Raw genomic sequence first — 25,047 nt, 5'->3', positions numbered from 1 at the left:
ACTGTTATTTACTGTCAGTGTTGTTTACTGCTGTTCCAACAAAAATCAGATTGGATTAAGCTAATTAAAAACCCACTTAGAATTCATTAGTTGCAATCCTTTTATATAAGAAATAAATACCTTTTTTATTTTATTTTTAATTTTTTTTATAAATACTGTCAAAAATGTGAAAAATATAGGGGTATGATATTTAAGCCAGATCGTCCCCAGTCCTAGTGTCAGTGCTGTGTGTAAGTTGATTATGCAAATTATTTTGTAATTTCCAACATTGTGTCAATTCTTGTTTTTGTAAGAAACAATCAGTCTTTCCTCAACTCTCAGCCAAGAGAGACTGGCCTGCGTAGTATTTATATCAGCCCTCTGATTACCGTGAAGAGCAAGGCGTGCTGCTCTGTTCTGGGCCAGCTGCAGCCTAAACTAGATCGTTCTTTGTAGCACTTGACCATATGACTGGACAATAATCACGATACAACTAGAGCCGGCGGGACTTGCCTTGTGGAGTGTGGTGTGAAAAAAGCAGAGCGTCTTTATTCATGACAGACGTCTCCCCATCTTTACAACCCCCTAGATATGTTTTGACCGTGACAGTTTTACAATCCAAGGTAACGCCAAGTAATTGAGTCTCCTCAAATCAAATGTTATTACAGTGAAATGCTCACTTTGCAAGGCCTTAACCAACACTGCAGCTTTAAGAAATAAGAGTCAAGAAAATATTTAGTGAATAAAGTAACACAGTAGAATGACATAACAGTAACGAGGCTTTATACATGGGGTCCCGGTACCCACTAAATGGTCTGGGTAATATATACATGGGGCCCTGGTACCCACTAAATGTGCAGGGGTACAGGTTAGTCTGGGTAATATATACATGGGGCCCTGGTACCCACTAAATGTGCAGGGGTACAGGTTAGTCTGGGTAATATATACATGGGGCCCTGGTACCCACTAAATGTGCAGGGGTACAGGTTAGTCTGGGTAATATATACACGGGGCCCCGGTACCCACTAAATGTGCAGGAGTACAGGTTAGTCTGGGTAATATATACATGGGGCCCTGGTACCCACTAAATGTGCAGGGGTACAGGTTAGTCTGGGTAATATGTACATGGGGCACTGGTACCCACTAAATGTGCAGGGGTACAGGTTAGTCTGGGTAATATGTACATGTAGGTAGGCGTACAGGTTAGTCTGGGTAATATATACATGGGGCCCTGGTACCCAAAAATGTGCAGGGGTGCAGGTTAGTCTGGGTAATATATACATGGGGCCCTGGTACCCAAAAATGTGCAGTTGTACAGGTTAGTCTGGGTAATATGTACATGTAGGTAGGGGTACAGTGACTATGGGGGTACAGGTTAGTCTGGGTAATATGTACATGTAGGTAGGGGTACAGTGACTATGGGGGTACAGGTTAGTCTGGGTAATATGTACATGTAGGTAGGGGTGCAGTGGCTGGGGGTACAGGTTCGTCTGGGTAATATGTACATGTAGGTAGGGGTACAGGTTAGTCTGGGTAATATGTACATGTAGGTAGGGGTACAGTGAATATGGGGGTACAGGTTAGTCTGGGTAATTTGTACATGTAGGTAGGGGTACAGTGACTATGGGGGTACAGGTTAGTCTGGGTAATATGTACATGTAGGTAGGGGTACAGTGACTATGGGGGTACAGGTTAGTCTGGGTAATATGTACATGTAGGTAGGGGTAAAGTGACTATGGGGGTACAGGTTAGTCTGGGTAATATGTACATGTAGGTAGGGGTAAAGTGACTATGGGGGTACAGGTTAGTCTGGGTAATATGTACATGTAGGTAGGGGTAAAGTGACTATGGGGGTACAGGTTAGTCTGGGTAATATGTACATGTAGGTAGGGGTACAGTGACTATGGGGGTACATGTTAGTTGAGGTAATTTGTACATGTAGGTAGGGGTACAGTGACTATGGGGGTACAGGTTAGTTGAGGTAATTTGTACATGTAGGTAGGGGTACAGTGACTATGGGGGTACATGTTAGTTGAGGTAATTTGTACATGTAGGTAGGGGTACAGTGACCGCACAGATGATTAAACCGCAAGTAGCAGCAGTGTAAAAACAAAAGGGGGGGGGTCAATGTAATAGTCCGGTGGCCATTTTATTAATTGTTCATCAGTCTTATGGCTTGGGGATAGAAGCTGTTATGGAGCTTTTTGGTCCTGCACTTGGTGCTCCGGTACCGCTTGCCGTGAGGTAGCAGAGAGAACAGTCTATGACTTGGGTGACTGGAGTCTTTGACAATTTGGGCCTTCCTCTGATACAGCCTGGTATAGAGGTCCTGGATGTCAGGAAGCCTTGGCCCCAGTGATGTACTGGGTCGTATGCACTACCCTCTGTAGTGCCTTACGGTCAGATACAGAACAGTTGCCATACCAGGCGGTGATGCATCCTGTCAGGATTACTCTCGATGGTGCAGCTGTACAATTTTTGAGGATCTGGGGACCTGTGCCAAATAATTTGTTTCCTGGTGGGGGGAAAGGTGCTGTTGTGCCCTCTTCACGACTGTCTTGATGTGTATGGACCATGATAGCCACACCATTCATTACCAGATTAACCTGAGGTCTAGAACTTATGGAATGATTTGTACCAAATACAATGCCCTTAGGTTTAGAGACGTTCAGGACCAGTTTATTACTGGTCACCCATTCCAAAACAGACTGCCATTGGCAGGTCATTGGTAACAATAGAAAAGAGTAGACTCCTCTTGTTTTTAACTCCATATATCCCATATCTTTTCAGCTGCAGAGGTCAGAGGTCGTCATCCCCCTAAATGGCAGATGGTCTATTCCCATGCTCCTAACGTCTGCGGTAGTTGAACACAAGACAAATGTAATTACAAAGATGTAGTGCGGGCTTTAGTCAAAATCACTTCCGTTACATGAATATTTCCTAAATGCTATTTGCAAACAACCTTTTTGAGTAATCGCCCACAGCTTAGTCTGACACTCAGACATTGTATTGATTACCTAAAAGATTTAGCCTACTGCGAATGAGTGTGGACCTAATTGAACTTGGTCTTAATTCAGGTTTGCTGGCTACTGAGTTGCACGTTTACCCCCCCCCCCCCGTACCTACATGATATTACAGTATATTCTTTGTGTCGGACTCATTTCCCCGCTAATTGCCTTATGGATCAAACATATGCGTGTAGCTTGTGCACATTGCTACGCTTATTATGTGAATAAATAGTTTATCAACATTTTAAGTTAAACCTTCTGATCTGTTCAGACACTTTTTAATGTTTATTTTTTTATGTATCCTGGGCCTACTGGTTGTATGAATTTGGGATATCTCATCCCACAACTGACCCAGATGTCTGTTTGGAATAGTTTATTTATTTCTTGACAAGTTGTCCAATAGAATGATAACTTTTCTATTATGGGGGATAGTAGATTGACATAGGCTAGTGATTTTGCTGTTCGTTACTCGTCTTGTTGGCTGAGGGAAATGTAAACGTGGTCATTCGGAAATTTGTTAAGGAGGGATCTCACATCGGTGCTTCCTGGACGTGCAGGTTCTGTTAAGATGAGTTACCATGAACCTTCATTTGATTTTTATGTCATTTTAATCTCTGTGGGTGGACGCCATAATCAGGTTACACACCCAATGCATATGGGTCGGTACATTTCTCAAATGTTCAGTCAATTATAATGCTGCCGTTCAAATATCTAGCGCCACATTTTCCTAATGATCTGAAATCGTACCACCATGGTCATCTGGCCAGCTAGCTAGCGTAGTAGCTAATATAGTTAGCTAGCTAACACCACAGATGAAAGGGTCAATTATTGTAATCTTTCCTAACAGGTCAAATAGCTATCTGCTTAGCTCATTGCATGCATGTCCGGGCACGTTGACATGTCTTATTATTGGTGAATTATCGGGGTGCCAGGTAGCCTAGTGGTTAGGGCGTTGGACTAGTAACCGGAAGGTTGCAAGATCGAATCCCAGAGCTGACAAGGTACAAATCGGTCGTTCTGCCCCTGAACAAGGCAGTTAGCCTTGGAACAGTGGGTTGTCATTGAAAATAAGAATTTGTTCTTAACCTTTCTGGCGCAGGCGTGGCGCTAGCGACCCACCTCGACAACATCCGGTGAATTTGACATTCAAATTATAGAAATATTTAACATGCATGAAAATACAAGTTTAATACATCAAAATAAAGCTTAACTTCTTGTTAATCCAGCCGCAGTGTCAGATTTCAAAAGGCTTTACGGCGAAAGCACACCAAGCGATTATCTGAGGACAGCGCCCAAATGAAAAACATTTTTCAACCAGGTAGGTGCGCCACGAAAGTCTGAAATAGCGATATAATAAATGCCTTACCTTTGAAGATCTTCTTCTGTTGGCACTCCAAAAGGTCCCAGCTACATCATAAATGTTCCTTTTGTTCGATAAAGTCCTTCATTATGTCCCCAGTTTAGTTGGCGCGCTCCTTATTCAATAATCCACCGGTTTCCCTCCTTCAAAATGCATACAAAATGAATCCCAAACGTTACCAATAAACTTCTCCAAACAAGTCAAACAACATTTATAATCAAACCTCAGGCACCCTAATACGTAAATAAATTATACAATTTAAGACGGAGAATCGTTATTGTCTTTACCAGAGATAAACAACAAAGAACACTCTCTCATCCACGCATGAAAACACTACAGCCAAAATGGGAGCCACTTTGAAAAAATGAGCTAGAATGAAGTTTTTCTAAAACAAGCCTGAAACTCTTTCTAAAGACTGTTGACATTTAGTGGAAGCCCTGGGAACTGCAATCTGGGAGGTTTTCGCCTCATAATAAACATGACAGCCATTGGAAACAGTGGTAGGCTGAATTTATTTTTTGGGAGGGTTTGTCCTTGGGTTTTCGCCTGCCATATCAGTTCTGTTATACTCAGACATTGTTTTAACAGTTTTAGAAACTTTAGAGTGTTTTCTATCAAAATTGACCAGTTATATGCATATCCTAGCTTCTGGGCCTGAGTAACAGGCAGTTTACTTTGGACACGCTTTCATCCAGACGTCAAAATACTGCCCCCTAGCCCAAAGAGGTTATTAACTGACTTGCCTAGTTAAATAAAGGTAAAAAAAAATCATTTAAAAAAAACGATTTGGTGAATTAAAACTGAAATGTGTACCTTTTTGGGGTGACCTGACCAAATTCACATAGAAATGTGAGTTTATTGATTTGTCATGCTCATTGAAAGCAAGTCTAAGAAGCGTTAGATATGTTCTATGTCTTCGGTTTCTATGCTTCCCTTTAAGTTTCTTTTTTTTTGCGTCTTTTGCTTTCAGTTTTGTACACCAGTTTCTAACAGCTGAAAATACAATATTTTAGGATTAATGAAACCCTGGTCCTCCAGTACCCTCAACACTACACAGTTTCCCATCCCTAGTCCTCCAGTACCCCCAACATGACACAGTTTCCCAACCCTGGTCCTTCAGTACCCCCAACACTACACAGTTTCCCAACCCTGGTCCTCCAGTACCCCCAACACTACACAGTTTCCCAACCCTGGTCCTCCAGTACCCTCAACACTACACAGTTTCCCAACCCTAGTCCTCCAGTTCCCACAACACTACACAGTTTCCCAACCCTGGTCCTCCAGTACCCCCAACACTACACAGTTTCCCAACCCTGGTCCTCCAGTACCCCCAACACGACACAGTTTTCCAACCCTAGTCCTCCAGTACCCCCAACACTGTTTCGTTGTAGCCCTTGACAACACCTCATTCAACTCATTGAGGGTTTGATGATTAGTTGACAAGTTGAATCAGGTGTGCTTATCCAAGATTACAATTTAAAAATGTATACCGTTGGGGGTACCGGAAGACCAGGGTTGGGAAACACTGCTCTACTCTAGCCATTGCTCATAAACTGAAATTAGGCAAACTATTAGAATTTTAGCAACCAGGAAATGGTGGGGAAATTTCTGCATATTGCACCTTTAAACTAATATTTGCAACAGGAGTTTGATTTTGGTCATTGTGTCAATTCATCCATTTTTCAATACGGCATCTGTTTGGATGAATGAGCTAGCTTGGCGCTGCTGATTTTCTCAGCTAGACATTCCTTGGCTTTGTGCGGTGCTCGTGGCTCAGGCGGTGAGTGGTGGTTGCCATAGCAGCAGCTTTGCTATGTAGCAGGGCTATCAGGAAAGCCGATAGGGAAGAGCCGATGGACTAGAAAAGGCCAAAATCGGCCCGACGTATCGGCTGAGCTGTTTTTATTTATTTGTTTATTTAATGTAACATTTATTTAACTAGTCAAGTCAGTTAAGAACAAATTCCTATTTACAATAAAAACATTGGAGTTTTTACAGGAACGTGAAAAGTGTTTCAGTATCGAGAGATGTAGTTTTTACAGGAATGTGAAAAGGTCTTATGGTAATGAGATGTCGTTTTTACAGGAACGTGAAATGTGTTTCAGTATCGAGAGATGTAGTTTTTACAGGAATGTGAACAGGTCTTATGATAATGAGATGTCGTTTTTACAGGAACTTAAGTGTAATAGTAATGAGATGTAGTATTTACAGGAACGTGTTATGGTAACGAGACATGTCCACAGACACCGTTTGTACGTGATACATGTTCTAGTTTAATATAAACTTAAAGTAGTATAGCATTTTAATGATTGATAGACAAACCACAGCAACATCATTTTATAGATTCATCCAGGAATTCAACCACGATGCATTTCTTTAATGAGAATTTGGGGGTAACAATGTATAATAATAAAAAACAATCTGGCTAAAATGTATTTTAAAATAAGAAACTTAGACATCTTAGTCCTCAGAATGATAGTTGATTTTTGCAGATGCATCATGGCTTTTGTCACTCAATGGGCTACAGCCGTTTTAAAACTGGTTTCATGGGAATCTCCCGTGTACCTTTAGAAGACATTGGTTGTCTTCCAAGTCGGGAATTGAGGAAAACGCTTTGAGACAGAATACACCCTTGCTGAACACAACCTTGACATTCCCCCTTTTCAGTTCTCTCTCTCTCTCATTTCAGAGCTATCTCTCTCCTTTCAGAGCTCTCTCTCTCTCTCCTTTCAGAACTCTCTCTCTCTCCTTTCAGAACTCTCTCTCTCTCCTTTCAGAGCTCTCTCTCTCCTTTCAGAGCTCTCTCTCTCTCCTTTCAGAGCTCTCTCTCTCTCCTTTCAGAGCTCTCTCTCTCTCTCTCCTTTCAGAGCTATCTCTCTCCTTTCAGAGCTCTCTCTCTCTCTCTCCTTTCAGAACTCTCTCTCTCCTTTCAGAACTCTCTCTCTCTCATTTCAGAACTCTCTCTCTCTCTCCTTTCAGAACTCTCTCTCTCTCCTTTCAGAACTCTCTCTCTCTCCTTTCAGAACTCTCTCTCTCCTTTCAGAACTCTCTCTCTCCTTTCAGAGCTCTCTCTCTCTCTCCTTTCAGAGCTCTCTCTCTCTCTCTTTTCAGAGCTCTCTCTCTCTCTCTCCTTTCAGAGCTCTCTCTCTCTCTCCTTTCAGAGCTCTCTCTCTCCTTTCAGAGCTCTCTCTCTCCTTTCAGAGCTCTCGCTCTCTCTCCTTTCAGAGCTCTCCCTCTCTCTCTCCCTCCTTTCACTCATACTCCTGTCTTTCAGTCACCAATCCTCTCTGCCTATCTCTCCCCTCTTGACTGCAGCAGTGTAACAGTCTGTCTCTTTGTAATGCATGATGCCCGGCTGCCTTTCCCTCCAGAAGCTCCCTCCAGATAAGCACATTGACTTCACTCACTGGCATCAGTGACTTGCCAAGTTGCCAATTCTCCCTCTACCCCGCCTCTTTCTCTCTCTCTCTCGCTCTCTCTCCTTTCTTCTTCTTTCTTTCTTTCCCCCTCTTTCTTTTGCAGACAGACCCCCCCCCCCCCACACACACACACCCCCATCGGTAACCATGGTTATCATTTTTCCAGAGACACAGTTAAGGAAATCACCCCAAAGCTGTATGTTGGTATTGGTTATTATAAGTCCATTGTTGATAGTCCCAAAATATTTTTTGCACGTCAGCAATCAAGTTTTCAAGATATATCACTTTCGAAATACAACCGCTGTGATGCATATTGCATCACATGATGCTGCGTTTCATACACACACACACACACACACACACACACACACACACACACACACACGCAGAACTGTAATGTTAGAGAGAGAGGGGGAAAGAAAGGGAGACAAAGAGAGGAGGTAGAGTTGACAACTTGGCAAGTCACTGATGCCAGTGAGTGAAGTCAATGTGGATATCTGGTCTAGGTTAGAGGGAGGTTCATGTCTGTTTACTCAGACCCTTGGCTCCTCTCGTAAGAGGAGAGGTAGGGGTGGGAGAAGGGGGAGGTGGGGGGAAGAAGGGGGGCGGGAAGAGTAGAGGTGGAGAAGAGGAAGGGAGGGGGGAGAAGGGGAGAGTAGAGGGGGGGGGAGGGAGAGAGGAGGTGGGGGAGGGAGAGAGAGGAGAGGGGAAGAAGAGAGCTATATTGCTGCGATATTGACTTTTTCTAGTCTTGGTTAACGGCCCTTTATCGATAATCCCTCGACATAGCAAAAACATGCAGATGTACAGTTGAAGTCGGAAGGTTACATACACTTAGGTTGGAGTCATTAAAACTAGTTTTTCAACCACTCCACAAATGTCTTGTTAACTTCACTAGGGTAGGGGGCACTCTTTTCACCTCCGGATGAAAAGCGTGCCCAAAGTAAACTGCCTGCTTCTCAGGCCCAGAAGCTAGGATATGCATATAATTGGTAGATTTAGATGATAGAAAACACTCCAACGGTTCCTAAATTTTTATAATAATGTCTGTGAGTATAACAGAATGGATTTGGCAGGTGAAAACCTGAGAAAAATTATCCAGGAAGTGCTAAAACATTTTTTTGTAGTTTTCTATTGAATGCCGTTACAGTATCCATTGACTTGGGACTCAAATTGCACTTCTTCCACTGGATGTCAACAGTCTTTAGAAATTGTTTCAGGCTTGTATTCTGAAAAGTGAGGGAGTAAGACCTCTCTGAATGAGTGGACACTGCAGTGTCCCAGAGCCTTTTCATGAGCGCGAACGAGAGTGCGCTTTTCTTGTTTACCTTTTATATTGACGGCGTTATTGTCCGGTTGAAATATTATCGATTATTTAGGCTAAAAACAACCTGAGGATTGATATGTTTTTACGGATACTATTTGGATTTTTCGTCTGCCTGTTGTGACTGCGTTTGAGCCTGTGGATTACTGAACAAAATGGGCAAACAAACCAGGGGTTTTTGGATATAAAGAGGGACTTTATCAGACAAAACAAACATTTATTGAGTAAATGGGAGTATTGTGAGTGCAACCATATGAAGATCATCAAAGGTAAGTGATTCATTTTTTTGCTATTTCTGACTTGTGTAACTCCTCTATGTGGCTGGTAACTGTTTGTAATGATTTGTCTGCTGGGCGCTGTTCTCAGATAATCGCATGGTATGCTTTCGCCGTAAAGCCTTTTTGAAATCTGACACCGTGGTTGGATTAACAAGAAGTTCATCTTTAAACCGATGTATAACACTTGTATGCTTTATGAATTTTTATAATGAGTATTTCTGTTTTTGAATTTGGCGCTCTGCAATTTCACTGGATGTTGGCCAGGTGGGACGCTACCGTCCCACATCCCCTAGTGAGGTTAACAAACTATAGTTTTGGAAAGTTGGTTACGACATCTACTTTGTGCATGACACAAGTAATTTTTCCAACAATTGTTTGTTGGAAAACAGCTTGGAAAATTCCAGAAAATGTCATGGCTTTAGAAGCTTCTGATTGGATAATTTACATAATTTGAGTCAATTGGAGGTGGGCCTGTGGATGTATTTCAAGGCCTACCTTCAAACTCAGTGCCTCTTTGCTTGACATCATGAGAAAATCAAAAGAAATCAGCCAAGACCTCAGAATATTTTTGACCTCCACAAGTCTGGTTAATCCTTGGGAGCAATTTCCAAACGCCTGAAGGTACCACGTTCATCTGTACAAACAATAGTGCACAAGTATAAATACCATGGGGCCACGCAGCCGTCATACTGCTCAGGAAGGAGACGCGTTCTGTCTCCTAGAGATGAACGTACTTTGGTGTGTAAAGTGCAAATCAATCCCAGAACAACAGCAAAGGACCTTGTGAAGATACTGGAAGAAACGGGTACAAAAGTATCTATATCCACAGTAAAACAAGTCCTATAGACATAACAAGGAAGAAGCCATTGTTCCAAAACCGCCATAAAAAAAGCCAAACTACGGTTAGCAACTGTACATGGGGACAAAGATTGTACTTTTTGGAGAAATGTCCTCTGTTCTGATGAAGCAAAAATATAACTTTTTGGCCATAATGTCCATCGTTAGGATTGGAGGAGAAAGCTTACAGCTGTAATCGCAGCAAAAGGTGGCGCTACAAAGTATTAACTTAAGGGGGCTGAATAATTTTGCACGCCCAATTTTTCAGTTTTTGATTTGTTAAAAAAGTTTGAAATATCCAATAAATGTCGTTCCACTTCATGATTGTGTCCCACTTGTTGTTGATTCTTCTCAAAAAAATACAGTTTTATATCTTTATGTTTGAAGCCTGAAATGTGGCAAAAGGTTGCAAAGTTCAAGGGGGCCGAATACTTTCGCAAGGCACTGTAAATGGCTAAGAACACCCCTCAGCCCTGGTCCTCAGCCCTGGTCTAAGTTGCTGAGTACACCCCTCAGCCCTGGTCTAATGTTGCTGAGTCTGGTCCTCAGCCCTGGTCTAAGTTGCTGAGTACACCCCTCAGCCCTGCTCTGCTCTAGGCTGATAAGGGATTGGGTTCTTCTCTGGCAGCAGCTGTGGGTTGAAACGAGGTCAGTGACAGAACAGTCTGGCAGACTGTGTGTGTGTCTGAGAGCGTGTGTGTGTGTGTGCTGCACTACCCTGTTGAAGCAGGGGGTGGTTGTGGTTAAAATCTCAGTGCAGCAGCATATTTCTGGTTGCCTTGGCGGTATTTGGCTGCTGGGGTGTATGGTATGGTGATAAACTATAACTATTCAGTAAACTATAACTGACGGAATTTAGTAAAGTATAACTGACTGAATTTAGTAAAGTATAACTGACTGAATTTAGGCTTTACAGTAAAGTATAACTGACTGAATTTAGTAAAGTATAACTGACTGAATTTAGTAAAGTATAACTGACTGAATTTAGTAAAGTATAACTGACTGAATTTAGTAAAGTATAACTGACTGAATTTAGGCTTTACAGTAAACTATAACTAACTGAATGTAGGCTTTACAGTAAACCATAACTAACTGAATTTAGGCTTTACAGTAAACTATAACTGACTGAATTTAGCCTTTACAGTAAACTATAACTGACTGAATTTAGGCTTTACAGTAAAGTATAACTGACTGAATTTAGGCTTTACAGTAAAGTATAACTGACTGAATTTAGGCTTTACAGCAAGCTATAACTGACTGAATTTAGGCTTTACAGTAAACTATAACTGACTGAATTTAGGCACTACTTTTGACCAGGGCACATAGGACTATGTAGGAAATAGGCTGGTATTTGGGACTTAACTCCAGATTACTGGTAAACCTTTTCCTGGACCAGAAAACACTGCCAATAGAGATTCTCCATCGGGCATGCTTTCTATTCCAGGAATAGTTTTAATCTGGGTCCAGAGAACTGTCCGTATATAATATGGTTGAGAGGTATCTAGATTTTCATACACTCAGACCGTTTCTGTACCGTACGAGGGTACAGGAAGTGCACACAAATGGGTGCTATTTTAAAAAAAAAACACATTATACATACATTTAGGCAACAGGGATCTTCATCCAGGAGGGGGTTGAATATCTCTGCTGTTACCAAGAAGCTTAATCTTGACATTTCGCCACTTAGCTAGCAAGTCAGCAAACCAAATACATAGCTGGAACCCTGAGCTGGATACCATTTGACACATCTTAGATTTCTTGTTGTTATACTTTATAGTTAGTTATAAGCAGTGGCGTAGCACCCCCGGAGGAAACGGTATTGACAATGACATATCACCATGGTCGGACAATGACATATCACCATGGTCGGACAATGACATATCACCATGGTCGGACAATGACATATCACCATGGTCGGTCAATGACAATGACATATCACTATGGTCGGACAATGACATATCACCATGGTCGGACAATGACAATGTCGTTATATCACTATGGTCGGTATGGTCGGACAATGACGTTATGTCACTATGGTCGGACAATGACAATGTCGTTATATCACTATGGTCGGACAATGTCGGTATGGTCGGACAATGTCGTTATGTCACTATGGTCGGACAATGTCGTTATATCACTATGGTCGGACAATGTCGTTATGTCACCATGGTCGGACAATGACAATGTCGTTATATCACTATGGTCGGACAATGTCGGTATGGTCGGACAATGTCGTTATGTCACTATGGTCGGACAATGTCGTTATATCACTATGGTCGGACAATGTCGTTATGTCACTATGGTCGGACAATGTCGTTATGTCACCATGGCCGGACAATGTCGTTATGTCACTATGGTCGGACAATGTCGTTATGTCACCATGGTCGGACATTGTCGTTATGTCACTATGGTCGGTCAATGTCGTTATGTCACTATGGTCGGACAATGTCGTTATGTCACTATGGTCGGACAATGACGTTATGTCACTATGGTCGGACAATGACGTTATATCACTATGGTCGGACAATGTCGTTATATCACTATGGTCGGACAATGACGTTATATCACTATGGTCGGACAATGACGTTATATCACTATGGTCGGTATGGTCGGACAATGTCGTTATGTCACTATGGTCGGTCAATGTCGTTATATCACTATGGTCGGACAATGTCGGTATGGTCGGACAATGTCGTTATGTCGCTATGGTCGGACAATGACGTTATATCACTATGGTCGGACAATGTCGTTATATCACTATGGTCGGACAATGTCGTTATGTCACTATGGTCGGACAATGTCGTTATATCACCATGGCCGGACAATGTCGTTATATCACCATGGTCGGACATTGTCGTTATGTCACTATGGTCGGACAATGTCGTTATGTCACTATGGTCGGACAATGACGTTATATCACTATGGTCGGACAATGTCGTTATATCACTATGGTCGGACAATGACGTTATATCACTATGGTCGGACAATGACGTTATATCACTATGGTCGGACAATGTCGTTATGTCACTATGGTCGGTCAATGTCGTTATGTCACTATGGTCGGACAATGTCGTTATGTCACTATGGTCGGTCAATGTCGTTATATCACCATGGCCGGACGATGTCGTTATGTCACTATGGTCGATATAGTCGGACAATGTCGTTATATCACCATGGTCGGACAATGCCGTTATATCTGTAAGAGTACGCTACGGATTTTTTAATTCCAACACGAAACCTTCTCTGACGATAGTTTCGAAGCGCCACTTAACGGGCATTTTACTAGTCTGAAGGAATGTATTTTCTGAAGTGGGACTAACGTCCATCACCAGAACTGATCATCAAATAATCCCGAGCTGCTCTCCTAAAAAAGCACTTTAAAGTTTAAATACCGTGACTTAACGAGACATTTAGTAAAAATACAACGTTTCTTCCGCTAGGAATCGACTCCTACGATGTAGTATTTTTGGAACGGTGGAGACTAATTAGTTGCCGTACTTTTGAGAATGCAAATGATCGGATCTTTCCGGAACGGAAGGGGGTGGCACAGGGCCGGAGAGAGAGAGGGGGGGGGGGGGCAGTAATTGACAGGTTGGCCACCATGCAATAGCTGTATATCGCATTGGAATGCTGTATTTTGTAATTTCTTGGCTTGCAGTGTCTCACAATTTAAGTGAAGCAGGGGCCTGTCATCAATGAATAGGCTAGGATATTCTACATGAACTGAACACACGCTCCTTGCATCATTAGTAAAGGGAAAGCAGGTGAGCCCCCCCCCCCCCCCCCTAAAAAAAAAAAGTTTTCCCATGTACATTTTTCTTTACGTTAAGGATACCAATTTCGTTTTTAACATTTTATCATTTACACCTCTAGTCTTGATAATGGAATGGGAGCGTGAAAGAGGACAGGGATTTTCTGGCGAGCACGACCAGCCTAGACACACTGTCCAAAATACCATTACCTCACGCTCAGAATAGCCTACCTGGTTCAATATTTCACAGGCTCTCCGAGCTTGACATTTTGTATGACAGCGTGTTTTCTCTTTGCGTTGATGGTTTATTGGATTGGTTGCAATGTGTTCTTTCTCCTTTTTTTTCCCGGAGAGAGAGAGAGATTCTCTGGTGTGCACAATCATCCTAGACACATGGGCTGTATCTGAAATGGTGGCAGCCTATTCCCTATATAGTGCACTACATTTGACCAGAGACCTTTGGCACCCTATTCCCTATATAGTGCACTACATTTGACCAGAGCCCTATGGCACCCTATTCCCTATATAGTGCACTACATTTGACCAGAGCCCTTTGGCACCCTATTCCCTATATAGTGCACTACTTTAGACCAGAGACCTATGGAACCCTATTCCCTATATAGTGCACTACTTTTGACCAGACCCTATGGGCCCTGGGCAAAATTGGTGCATTATAGGGAATGGGGTTTGGGATGCCGCCATGGTCCGAAGTACCATTACCTCAGTCTCTCAGAATAGCCTACCTCGTTCAATATTTCAGAGACTCTCCGAGCTTGATGCTATGCTGTATGATGTCATGTTTCCTCTAGGCCTTTGTGGTTTATTGGATTGGTTTAAGGCCTTTAGCCAGTTTTGAAATGTGCTAGGTTTTTCATTTTCACCCATCTCTCCACGCTAACTTTAGAAACCAGAGGTCAGTACCAGGGTTTCCCCTATATTCATTTTTGATCGTTTCCACTACTACAAAAAATCTTAACGGAAACACCTGATCTTGTTTGGAATCTTTATATCACCTTTATTTTAGCACAGAGTCCCGTTGAGACCAAGATTTATTCTGCAAGTAGCCCTGTACACAATTTATAAATACAACGTCATACAAATATAGACGATTACAACTCAAGAGAAACAATCACAATCTTCTAGGGCTGTCACCGACCCCCAAAATATATCGGTTAAACGAAAGTCGTCTGTACTTTCGACCAATCGATTGGTAGACATTTTAAAACGTAATTTTTCCATATAGAAACACCCTATGTGTTTTATTAAAATCAACTATATATGCATTGATCTTGTCTGATGCTTTAAGCACACTGTTTGATGAAATACGACGACAATGACTAGAGGGAGCAAGAAATCAAGATAACCGGAAGAAAAAACCCTGACCTGACCCAACCATCCTCATCCCACTCCATCTGGCCTTCGCAGAGTCTGCCGTCGTCACTGTCCTGAACTTCCTGCTTCCTGGTAATAGGTCGACAACCTTTCTCATGTGGAAGACCAATTTATCTTACCATTTCTACTGATCTCTATGCCAGTTATGATTTTCACACAGTGCATTCGGAAAGTCTTCAGACCCCTTGACTTTTTCCACATTTTGTTACATTACAGCCTTATTCTAAAATTGATACATGTTTTTTTTCCTCTCAATCTACACACAATACCCATTTAATGTTGAAGCAAGTCAGAGGCTTGTCCCAAAGTCACTCCTGCACTGTCTTGGCTGTGTTCTTTCGGTCATCGTCCTGTTGGAAGGTGAACCTTGGCCCCAGTCTGAGGTCTTGAGCAGGTTTTCATCAAGGATCTCTATGTACTTTGTATCCTGACTAATCTCACAGTCCCTGCCGCTGAAAAACATCCCCACAGCATGATGCTGCCACCACCATGCTTCATTGTAGGGATGGTGCCAGGTTTCTTCCAAACGTGACGCTTGGCATTCATGCCAAAGAGTTAAATCTTGGTTTCATCAAACCAGAGAGTCTTGTTTCTAATGGTCTGAGAGTCTTTAGGTGCCTTTTGGCAAACTCCAAGAGGGCTGTCATGTGCCTTTTACTGAGGAGTGGCTTCCATCTGGCCACTCTACCATAAAGGCCTGAGTGGTGGAGTGCTGCAGAGATGGTTGTCTTTCTGGAAGGTTCTCCCATCTCCACCGAGGAACACTGGAGCTCTGTCAGAGTGACCATAAGGTTCTTTGACACCTCCCAGACCAAGGCCCTTCTCCTTCGATTGCTCCGTTTGGCCGGGCGGCCAGCTCTAGGAAGAGTCTTGGTGGTTCCAAACTTCGTCAATTTAAGAATGACGGAGACACTGTGTTCTTGGGGACCTTCAATGCTTTAGATATTTTTTGGTACCCTTTCCCAGATCTGTGCCTCGACACAATCCTGTCTTGAAGTTCTACGGACAATTCCTTCAACCTCATGGCTTGGTTTTTAGCTCTGACATGCACTGTCAACTGTAGGACCTTATATAGACAGGTGTGTGCCTTTTCAAATAATGTCCAATCCAATTGAATTTACCACAGGTGGACTCCAATCAAGTGGTAGAAACATCTCAAGGATGATCAGTGGAAACAGGATGGGAAAAAACTATACAAGGAACAGACATTTTTATGCAACAATAGAAACCCTATCTATCATCTTAGTCAAAATAAATGTAACCTTTTATTTAACTAGGCAAGTCAGTTAAGAACAAATTCTTATTTACAATGACAGCCTACCGGGGAACATTGGATTAACTGCCTTGTTCAGGGGGCAGAACGACAGACTTTTACCGTGTCAACTCGGGGATTGGATCCAGCAACCTTACCGTTTTACTGGCCCAGCGCTCTAACCACTAGGCTACCTGCCGCCTGCCACCCTAGCCTATTATTGAACATTCAACTCCTTTAATGAAGAAGCTAATAAAACGTTAGACGACACCGTTCTAAACAGAGCGGTTCCATTTGTGATAGGTGAACATTTCTGTCAAACTTAACGTTTCCTCCTTCTTTCTAACAGCAACAACTAGGCTGCGTTGCTGATGTCACTAGGCTGCGTTGCTGATGTCACTAGGCTGCGTTGCTGATGTCACTAGGCTGTGTTGCTGATGTCACTAGGCTGCGTTGCTGATGTCACTAGGTTGCGTTGCTGATGTCACTGGGCTGCGTTGCTGATGTCACTAGGCTGCGTTGCTGATGTCACTAGGCTGCGTTGCAAATATATATATATATATATATATATATTTTTTTTTTTTTAACTAGGCAAGTCAGTTAAGAACAAATTTCTTATTTTCAATGACGGACTAGGAACAGTGGGTTAACTGATCTAGGAACAGTGGGTTAACTGATCTAGGAACAGTGGGTTAACTGGTCTAGGAACAGTGGGTTAACTGGCCTAGGAACAGTGGGTTAACTGGTCTAGGAACAGTGGGTTAACTGGTCTAGGAACAGTGGGTTACCTGGTCTAGGAACAGTGGGTTAACTGATCTAGGAACAGTGGGTTAACTGGTCTAGGAACAGTGGGTTAACTGGTCTAGGAACAGTGGGTTAACTGATCTAGGAACAGTGGGTTAACTGGTCTAGGAACAGTGGGTTAACTGGTCTAGGAACAGTGGGTTAACTGGTCTAGGAACAGTGGGTTAACTGATCTAGGAACAGTGGGTTAACTGATCTAGGAACAGTGGGTTAACTGGCCTAGGAACAGTGGGTTAACTGGCCTAGGAACAGTGGGTTAACTGGCCTAGGAACAGTGGGTTAACTGGCCTAGGAACAGTGGGTTAACTGGTCTAGGAACAGTGGGTTAACTGGTCTAGGAACAGTGGGTTAACTGCCTGTTCAGGGGCAGAACGACAGATTATTTCAATGATGGCCTAGGAACAGTGGGTTAACTGATCTAGGAACAGTGGGTTAACTGATCTAGGAACAGTGGGTTAACTGGTCTAGGAACAGTGGGTTAACTGATCTAGGAACAGTGGGTTAACTGGTCTAGGAACAGTGGGTTAACTGGTCTAGGAACAGTGGGTTAACTGGTCTAGGAACAGTGGGTTAACTGATCTAGGAACAGTGGGTTAACTGATCTAGGAACAGTGGGTTAACTGATCTAGGAACAGTGGGGTTAACTGCCTGTTCAGGGTATAGCTCTTCTTTGTCGTGACTCGTGGTCATCAACCATTTCTAACATCCCATCCCATTTAGAATTGTTATTTGTTGTGCGATGACTGGGCATGTTTTCACTCGCGTGTACCAGCGTTTTGAGGAGCTGCTATCGCGCTGTCGTATGCTGCGCACTAAAGGCATGTAGATGCATGGCGACTAAAGAAAATACACATTTTAATTTAATTCCACTAAATTATGCAAATTGACCTATAGACTGGAATGCATGACAAGTCAAATATATTTTTGGCCTGTTAACCGATTAACGGTTAACTGTTAGCATCGTTACACTATAGGAGTACTGAGCTGGGAGTATGGCTCTCTCTAAGTGTCTGTGTCTGTCTCTGTGTAGGAGTACTGAGCTGGGAGTATGGCTCTCTCTAAGTGTCTGTGTCTGTCTCTGTGTAGGAGTACTGAGCTGGGAGTATGGCTCTCTCTAAATGTCTGTGTCTCTGTGTAGATGTACTGAGCTGAGAGTATGGCTCTCTCTAAGTGTCTTTGTCTCTCTCTGTCTCTGTGTAGGAGTACTGAGCTGGGAGTATGGCTCACTCTAAGTCTCGAGCGGCCGATGGGAAGATCACCTACCCTCCGGGGGTCAAGGAGATCTCCAGCAACATCTCCAAGGAGGAGATGGTCCGCCGACTCAAGGTCAGTAATGTCTCTATTTATTAGCCCGACCACAGCCTTATAGCTAGGACTGTTCAATTCCGCTCCTGGAAGGCCTAAACACTTTTTTTGGTTTTCATCTCCTTCTAATCAGGGAATAATTCTGACATGAGATGAGTGCAATTAGATACTATGGGGAAGAATAAAATAAATTGAGTGTTCTGGCAATTGAACAGCCCTGCTATAGCCCTACGTTGTTGTTGTTGTTATTGTTATTAAACTGTGTATTGTTATACTCCTTGAGTCCCGCAAGGATGTGTTCTTGGACCTCTTTTTTTTTTCTTCAGTGGAACTGTAGAATTTGTGGCCCATGCTAGACGGACCATGGAGAAGACGCCCTTTATACAGGATAATAAAGATTGACTGTGATTTTATTGTTTGACTGCCTGATTGATTGATTGATTGTGTGATGGTGGTGAAGATGGACATGGATGAAGACGGGGAGGTTAGAGAAGGGAGCTTTACCTCAACCTGTCAGTCAATCAATGAATCCACCTCTCTCTCTCTCTCTCTCTCTCTCTGTCTCTCTGTCTCTCTGTCTGTCTCTCTGTCTCTCTGTCTCTCTGTCTCTCTGTCTCTCTGTCTCTCTGTCTCTGTGTGTGTGTGTGTAGATGGTGGTGAAAACATTCATGGACATGGATCAGGACAGTGAGGAGGAGAAGGAGTTGTACCTGAACCTGGCTCTCCATCTGGCGTCTGACTTCTTCCTGAAGCACCCCGACAAGGACGTTCGCCTCCTAGTGGCCTGCTGCTTGGCCGACATTTTCAGAATCTACGCCCCAGAGGCCCCCTACACATCACCTGATAAGCTGAAGGTAACTTCTCCATACACATCACCTGATAAGCTGAAGGTAACTTCTCCATACATATCACCTGATAAGCTGAAGGTAACTTCTCCATACATATCACCTGATAAGCTGAAGGTAACTTCTCCATACATATCACCTGATAAGCTGAAGGTAACTTCTCCATACACATCACCTGATAAGCTGAAGGTAACTTCTCCATACACATCACCTGATAAGCTGAAGGTAACTTCTCCATACACATCACCTGATAAGCTGAAGGTAACTTCTCCATACACATCACCTGATAAGCTGAAGGTAACTTCTCCATACACATCACCGGATAAGCTGAAGATATAACTAGGATGATTCCACCAAATATTTGTAGTGTCTCGATTGTTCTGGCAAATTTTCACATAGAAACTTCATTGGGAGGAAGGATGTTTGCATTACAAACCCATTTTTTTTAATTATAAATCATGACGAACGTGTCAGTTTTAGGCCCTTTTTAGACCTAGACATGTAAGACCCTATGATCCGTGAACCAGACAGGATACAGACATGATCTTGCTCTCATCATACTCCTCAAAGTGGCCTCTAACAAATGGAGTATGCACAAACATGAATTTAATTCAAAATTACAAATATTTATACTAATTTCTCCAAACTACCCTTATTGATTTAGTTCATTTGAAGACATATTGTTTGTAACAGTATACTCTACAAGTACATCATATTTCCAGAGTGGGCTCTGTGCTAATTCAGAAGTTATGATACATGTTATGCGCACCACCAACACGGTGAATGGGAAAATGGATTCAAATAGTACTCCCTCTGCTGGTGACTTGCTGAATGTGCCATCCTAAAGGAGTGCTGTGATTGGTTAATGACCTATAGTGTCAATTTCTGTGTATAAAAAAGGGTCATATCATTAAAAGTACCAGAAAGCCACTCTGGAAATATTAACGTGTTTTTTAAGAGTATATACAGTAGTTATAATCAATGTTGTTGTTGTTTTTAAACGACACAAAAATACAAAAAAGAAGCACAATCAAAATGGTTGTTTTGAGATAATATTTTTGATGTTGAATAAATGAATGTTTATTTCAGAATCTATACATACTCCATATGTTAGAGCTCCCTATTGTGTAACCTTTCTTCAACTAGGCGAGTCGGTTAAGAACAAATTGTTACAATGAGGCCTACACCAGCCAAACCCAGACGAAGCTGGGCCACCCTATGGGGCTCCAAATCTCGGCCGGATGTGATTCGGCCTGGATTGGAACCAGGGGCTGTAGTGACGCCTCTTGCACTGAGATGCAGTGTCTTAGACCTCTGCGCCACTCGGGAGCTCGAGCCTGAATGACACTGGAGCTGACCACATGTTGACTGGTCGATTGTTTGGTCAATTTATTTAGTCGAACAGTGGCAAATATATGTTTAAAAAAAATGGTGGACATTGAATCCATTGTGGAAGCCGCGGAGATGGCACACCAGTAGAACATTTACTGTTAATTCCCATCATTTCTAATCTACAATTTTCATTTTTAATGCATCCAATATATTATTATTACAGTCTTACCATTGTAGAAGTGGACAAGTTGTTTCATTGTTCGGCGAGGAAAAAAAGTTGAGGTTTTATTTCATTCCATTAACCAGTTGTCAATTTATTCATTCTTCTTTTTGTTTGGAACGATCCTGTCAGTCTTGAGTAAGGACAACGCACGCACTTGGATTACATATATAGAAGTAGGACTAGTCTACATGGCCTGCACGTTAATGTGCACATGTGTCCATATGGAGATCTGATACTATTTCTGATTGGCTTAACTCACCGTCACTGGGGCGCTTCTCAAATAATGTTTTTCTTCGCCTTAAAACAGCAACTAAACAAAGTCTGTTTTTACATCAATTGAGAAAAGCTACATGGAGGAACTATAGTCAATTTTCCAGCTCCGTCCCTTTTGATTACCACTCAGCATGAAAGGGGGGGGGGGTCATGCTCTGATCCGGTTGAAACTTAATAAAATAGGCCTACCTGTTTCCTTCTTATCCTTTGCACAAAATAGCCTACAGCAGTGTCTTGTCTGTCCAGAGCTCACTGAAGCAGGAAACTCCTGAGGGCACAGAATATGTTGTACAATGTTACAAGTTTGCAGCAGAACCAAGTTAAATACAATAGCTGCTACAATGTTACAAGTTTGCAGCAGAACTTAAATACAATAGCTGCTACAATGTTACAAGTTTGCAGCAGAACCAAGTTAAAACAATAGCTGCTACAATGTTACAAGTTTGCAGCAGAACTTAAATACAATAGCTGCTACAATGTTACAAGTTTGCAGCAGAACCAAGTTAAAACAATAGCTGCTACAATGTTACAAGTTTGCAGCAGAACCAAGTTAAAACAATAGCTGCTACAATGTTACAAGTTTGCAGCAGAACCAAGTTAAAACAATAGCTGCTACAATGTTACAAGTTTGCAGCAGAACTTAAATACAATAGCTGCTACAATGTTACAAGTTTGCAGCAGAACCAAGTTAAATACAGTAGTTGCTACAATGTTTCCAGTTCCTTGCACGCAGGCCACATGGGATAGCCAATGTGATTCATAGGAGATTTATTTTTATCAGGATATTTTCTACCTGCAGGCTGCTATCTTTTAATTTGTTGGCTTTATATAGGCACTTTTTTTTTTCATAGTTGGTAATAGAAGTAACTTTTTTTTTAAATGTATCATTTTTATTTCGCATTTTGATTAACCAAATACCATTTGATTTTGCGAAATGAAGAGAATTATTATAAATTAGAAACTGTTCCACGAAAATGTGCATATGAAAATCATAACTGGCACGCACGCAGATCAGTAGAACTGGTCGGATAACTTGGCACTCCAAATGGAAAAAGTTGCCTGCTGCTGGTGTACTTCAGGAGTGTAACGGCACAATCTGTAAAGGCCAGCAGCAGACACCGGGAGGAGGGGGGGGGTCTGGAACAGGTTTTTCATTTCTTCTGGTTAGAGTATATTGATCTCTGGCGCCCTCTTTAGTAATTTGTCTTCATTTTTAAGTTGCAGTGCTTAAAGCATCAGACAAAGCTCAGTAAGCCTACATGTAGTTGATTTTATTCAAACAAGGTGTGTCTATATGTTGACCAAATCGATTGGTCGAAAGAACAGACGACTCTCAGTCGACTAAGTTTTTTTTACGTTGGGGACAGCCCTAAATGACACTAAGATGATGTTTGTATCATGTAAGGTTTACACATCATATTGTCTTGCAGGAAGCATGTATAGGTCTGAAAAGGGTTCAAAATGACCAATTTCATCATGATATTCTCAAAAATTGGTTTGTGATACAAATGTTAAAACCATGTCAAACATCCTTCCTCCCAATGAAGTTTCTACGTGAGAATTTGCCAGAACAATCTGGAATCCCCCCAAAAAATATTTTCAGCCGGCGATCTCAACTCTTGCCAATTGAGATCGCCACAGACAATAAGGCTAGCCTAGACCCTTCACTCTGTCTGTAGCTACAGTTAGTTAGCCTAAAGTAACACATCCGTGTTTGGTCTGTAGACTGCTTCTAATGGTTATTGATGGTTGTGTGTTCATGGTTGTTATTTTCAGGATATCTTCATGTTCATCACTCGCCAGCTGAAAGGACTGGAGGACACCAAGAGTGCTCAGTTTAACAGATACTTCTACCTGCTGGAGGTAAGAGGTCAGGGGTCAGTTTAACAGATACTTCTACCTGCTGGAGGTAAGAGGTCAGGGGTCAGTTTAACAGATACTTCTACCTGCTGGAGGTAAGAGGTCAGGGGTCAGTTTAACAGATACTTCTACCTGCTGGAGGTAAGAGGTCAGGGGTCAGTTTAACAGATACTTCTACCTGCTGGAGGTGAGAGGTCAGGGGTCAGTTTAACAGATACTTCTACCTGCTGGAGGTAAGAGGTCAGGGGTCAGTTTAACAGATACTTCTACCTGCTGGAGGTCATGGGTTAGGGGTCAGATCAAATAATACTTCTACCTGCTGGAGGTCAGGGGTCAGCATGTGCTGGTGGTGTCTGTGTACTGCGCATTACATATCGTCACTGTCTGATGAAAATCTATTATTTCCAAAATATATAAACTTTTCAAGAAATAGAAAAATATTACAATATTTTAACAAAGCTTGTGAAGTTAAATAATTATTTTGAATACATTTTCCTGGTCTTAGAGACATGAAATATAAAAAATATATTGAGGGGAATTACTTGACATGGTAACCATATATCTCTGTATAGTGTTAACCTTGCAGTTTATCTCTCTGTATAGTGTTAACCTTGCAGCTTCTCTCTCTCTGTATAGTGTTAACCTCTCTCTCTCTCTGTATAGTGTTAACCTCTCTCTCTCTGTATAGTGTTAACCTCTCTCTCTCTGTATAGTGTTAACCTCTCTCTCTCTGTATAGTGTTAACCTCTCTCTCTCTGTATGGTGTTAACCTCTCTCTCTCTCTCTCTCTCTCTGTATAGTGTTAACCTCTCTCTCTCTCTGTATAGTGTTAACCTCTCTCTCTCTGTATAGTGTTAACCTCTCTCTCTGTATAGTGTTAACCTCTCTCTCTCTCTGTATAGTGTTAACCTATCTCTCTCTCTGTATAGTGTTAACCTCTCTCTCTGTATAGTGTTAACCTCTCTCTCTCTCTCTCTATAGTGTTAACCTCTCTCTCTCTCTCTCTCTCTGTATAGTGTTAACCTCTCTCTGTATAGTGTTAACCTCTCTCTTTCTGTATAGTGTTAACCTCTCTCTCTCTTTGTATAGTGTTAACCTCTCTCTCTCTCTCTGTATAGTGTTAACCTCTCTCTCTCTCTGTATAGTGTTAACCTATCTCTCTCTCTGTATAGTGTTAACCTCTCTCTCTCTCTGTATAGTGTTAACCTCTCTCTCTCTCTGTATAGTGTTAACCTCGCTCTCTCTCTGTATAGTGTTAACCTCTCTCTCTCTTTGTATAGTGTTAACCTCTCTCTCTCTCTCTCTGTATAGTGTTAACCTCTCTCTGTATAGTGTTAACCTCTCTCTCTCTCTGTATAGTGTTAACCTCTCTCTCTCTCTGTATAGTGTTAACCTCTCTCTCTCTCTGTATAGTGTTAACCTCTCTCTCTCTCTGTATAGTGTTAACCTCTCTCTCTCTTTGTATAGTGTTAACCTCTCTTTCTCTCTGTATAGTGTTAACCTCTCTCTGTATAGTGTTAACCTCTCTCTTTCTGTATAGTGTTAACCTCTCTCTCTCTGTATAGTGTTAATCTCTCTCTCTCTCTCTCTCTCTCTGTATAGTGTTAACCTCTCTGTATAGTGTTAACCTCTCTCTCTGTATAGTGTTAACCTCTCTCTCTCTGTATAGTGTTAACCTCTCTCTCTCTGTATAGTGTTAACCTCTCTCTCTGTATAGTATTAACCTCTCTCTCTGTATAGTATTAACCTCTCTCTGTGTATAGTGTTAACCTCTCTCTCTCTGTGTATAGTGTTAACCTCTCTCT

At 42.1% G+C, this 25,047-nt stretch overlaps 1 protein-coding gene across 5 annotated transcripts in view; it reads left to right on the top strand.

Annotated features, from left to right (window-relative positions):
• pds5b (PDS5 cohesin associated factor B) overlaps positions 1-25,047 on the top strand; it is a 130,450-nt gene that overhangs the window by 44,528 nt on the left and 60,875 nt on the right. For 2 of the 5 annotated variants that reach the window (XM_090226472.1, XM_036968175.2), the window contains exons 2-4: positions 18,605-18,730; positions 19,360-19,563; positions 23,159-23,245. In XM_090226472.1, coding sequence (XP_090082598.1) covers positions 18,623-18,730; positions 19,360-19,563; positions 23,159-23,245 — 399 coding nt within the window. In that variant the 5' untranslated portion in view covers positions 18,605-18,622. Of the gene's footprint in view, positions 1-18,604; positions 18,731-19,359; positions 19,564-19,833; positions 19,852-23,158; positions 23,246-23,496; positions 23,522-23,554; positions 23,568-25,047 lie in introns of those variants that run through there. The other 3 variants (XM_090226474.1, XM_036968177.2, XM_090226475.1) reach the window with 3 other exon arrangements.

The sequence above is a fragment of the Oncorhynchus mykiss genome, chromosome 29 (genome assembly GCF_057628025.1).
Source record: "Oncorhynchus mykiss isolate SJ-2025 chromosome 29, ASM5762802v1, whole genome shotgun sequence".
Taxonomy (NCBI): domain Eukaryota; kingdom Metazoa; phylum Chordata; class Actinopteri; order Salmoniformes; family Salmonidae; genus Oncorhynchus; species Oncorhynchus mykiss.
This window is presented reverse-complemented; position numbering and strand designations above follow the sequence as displayed.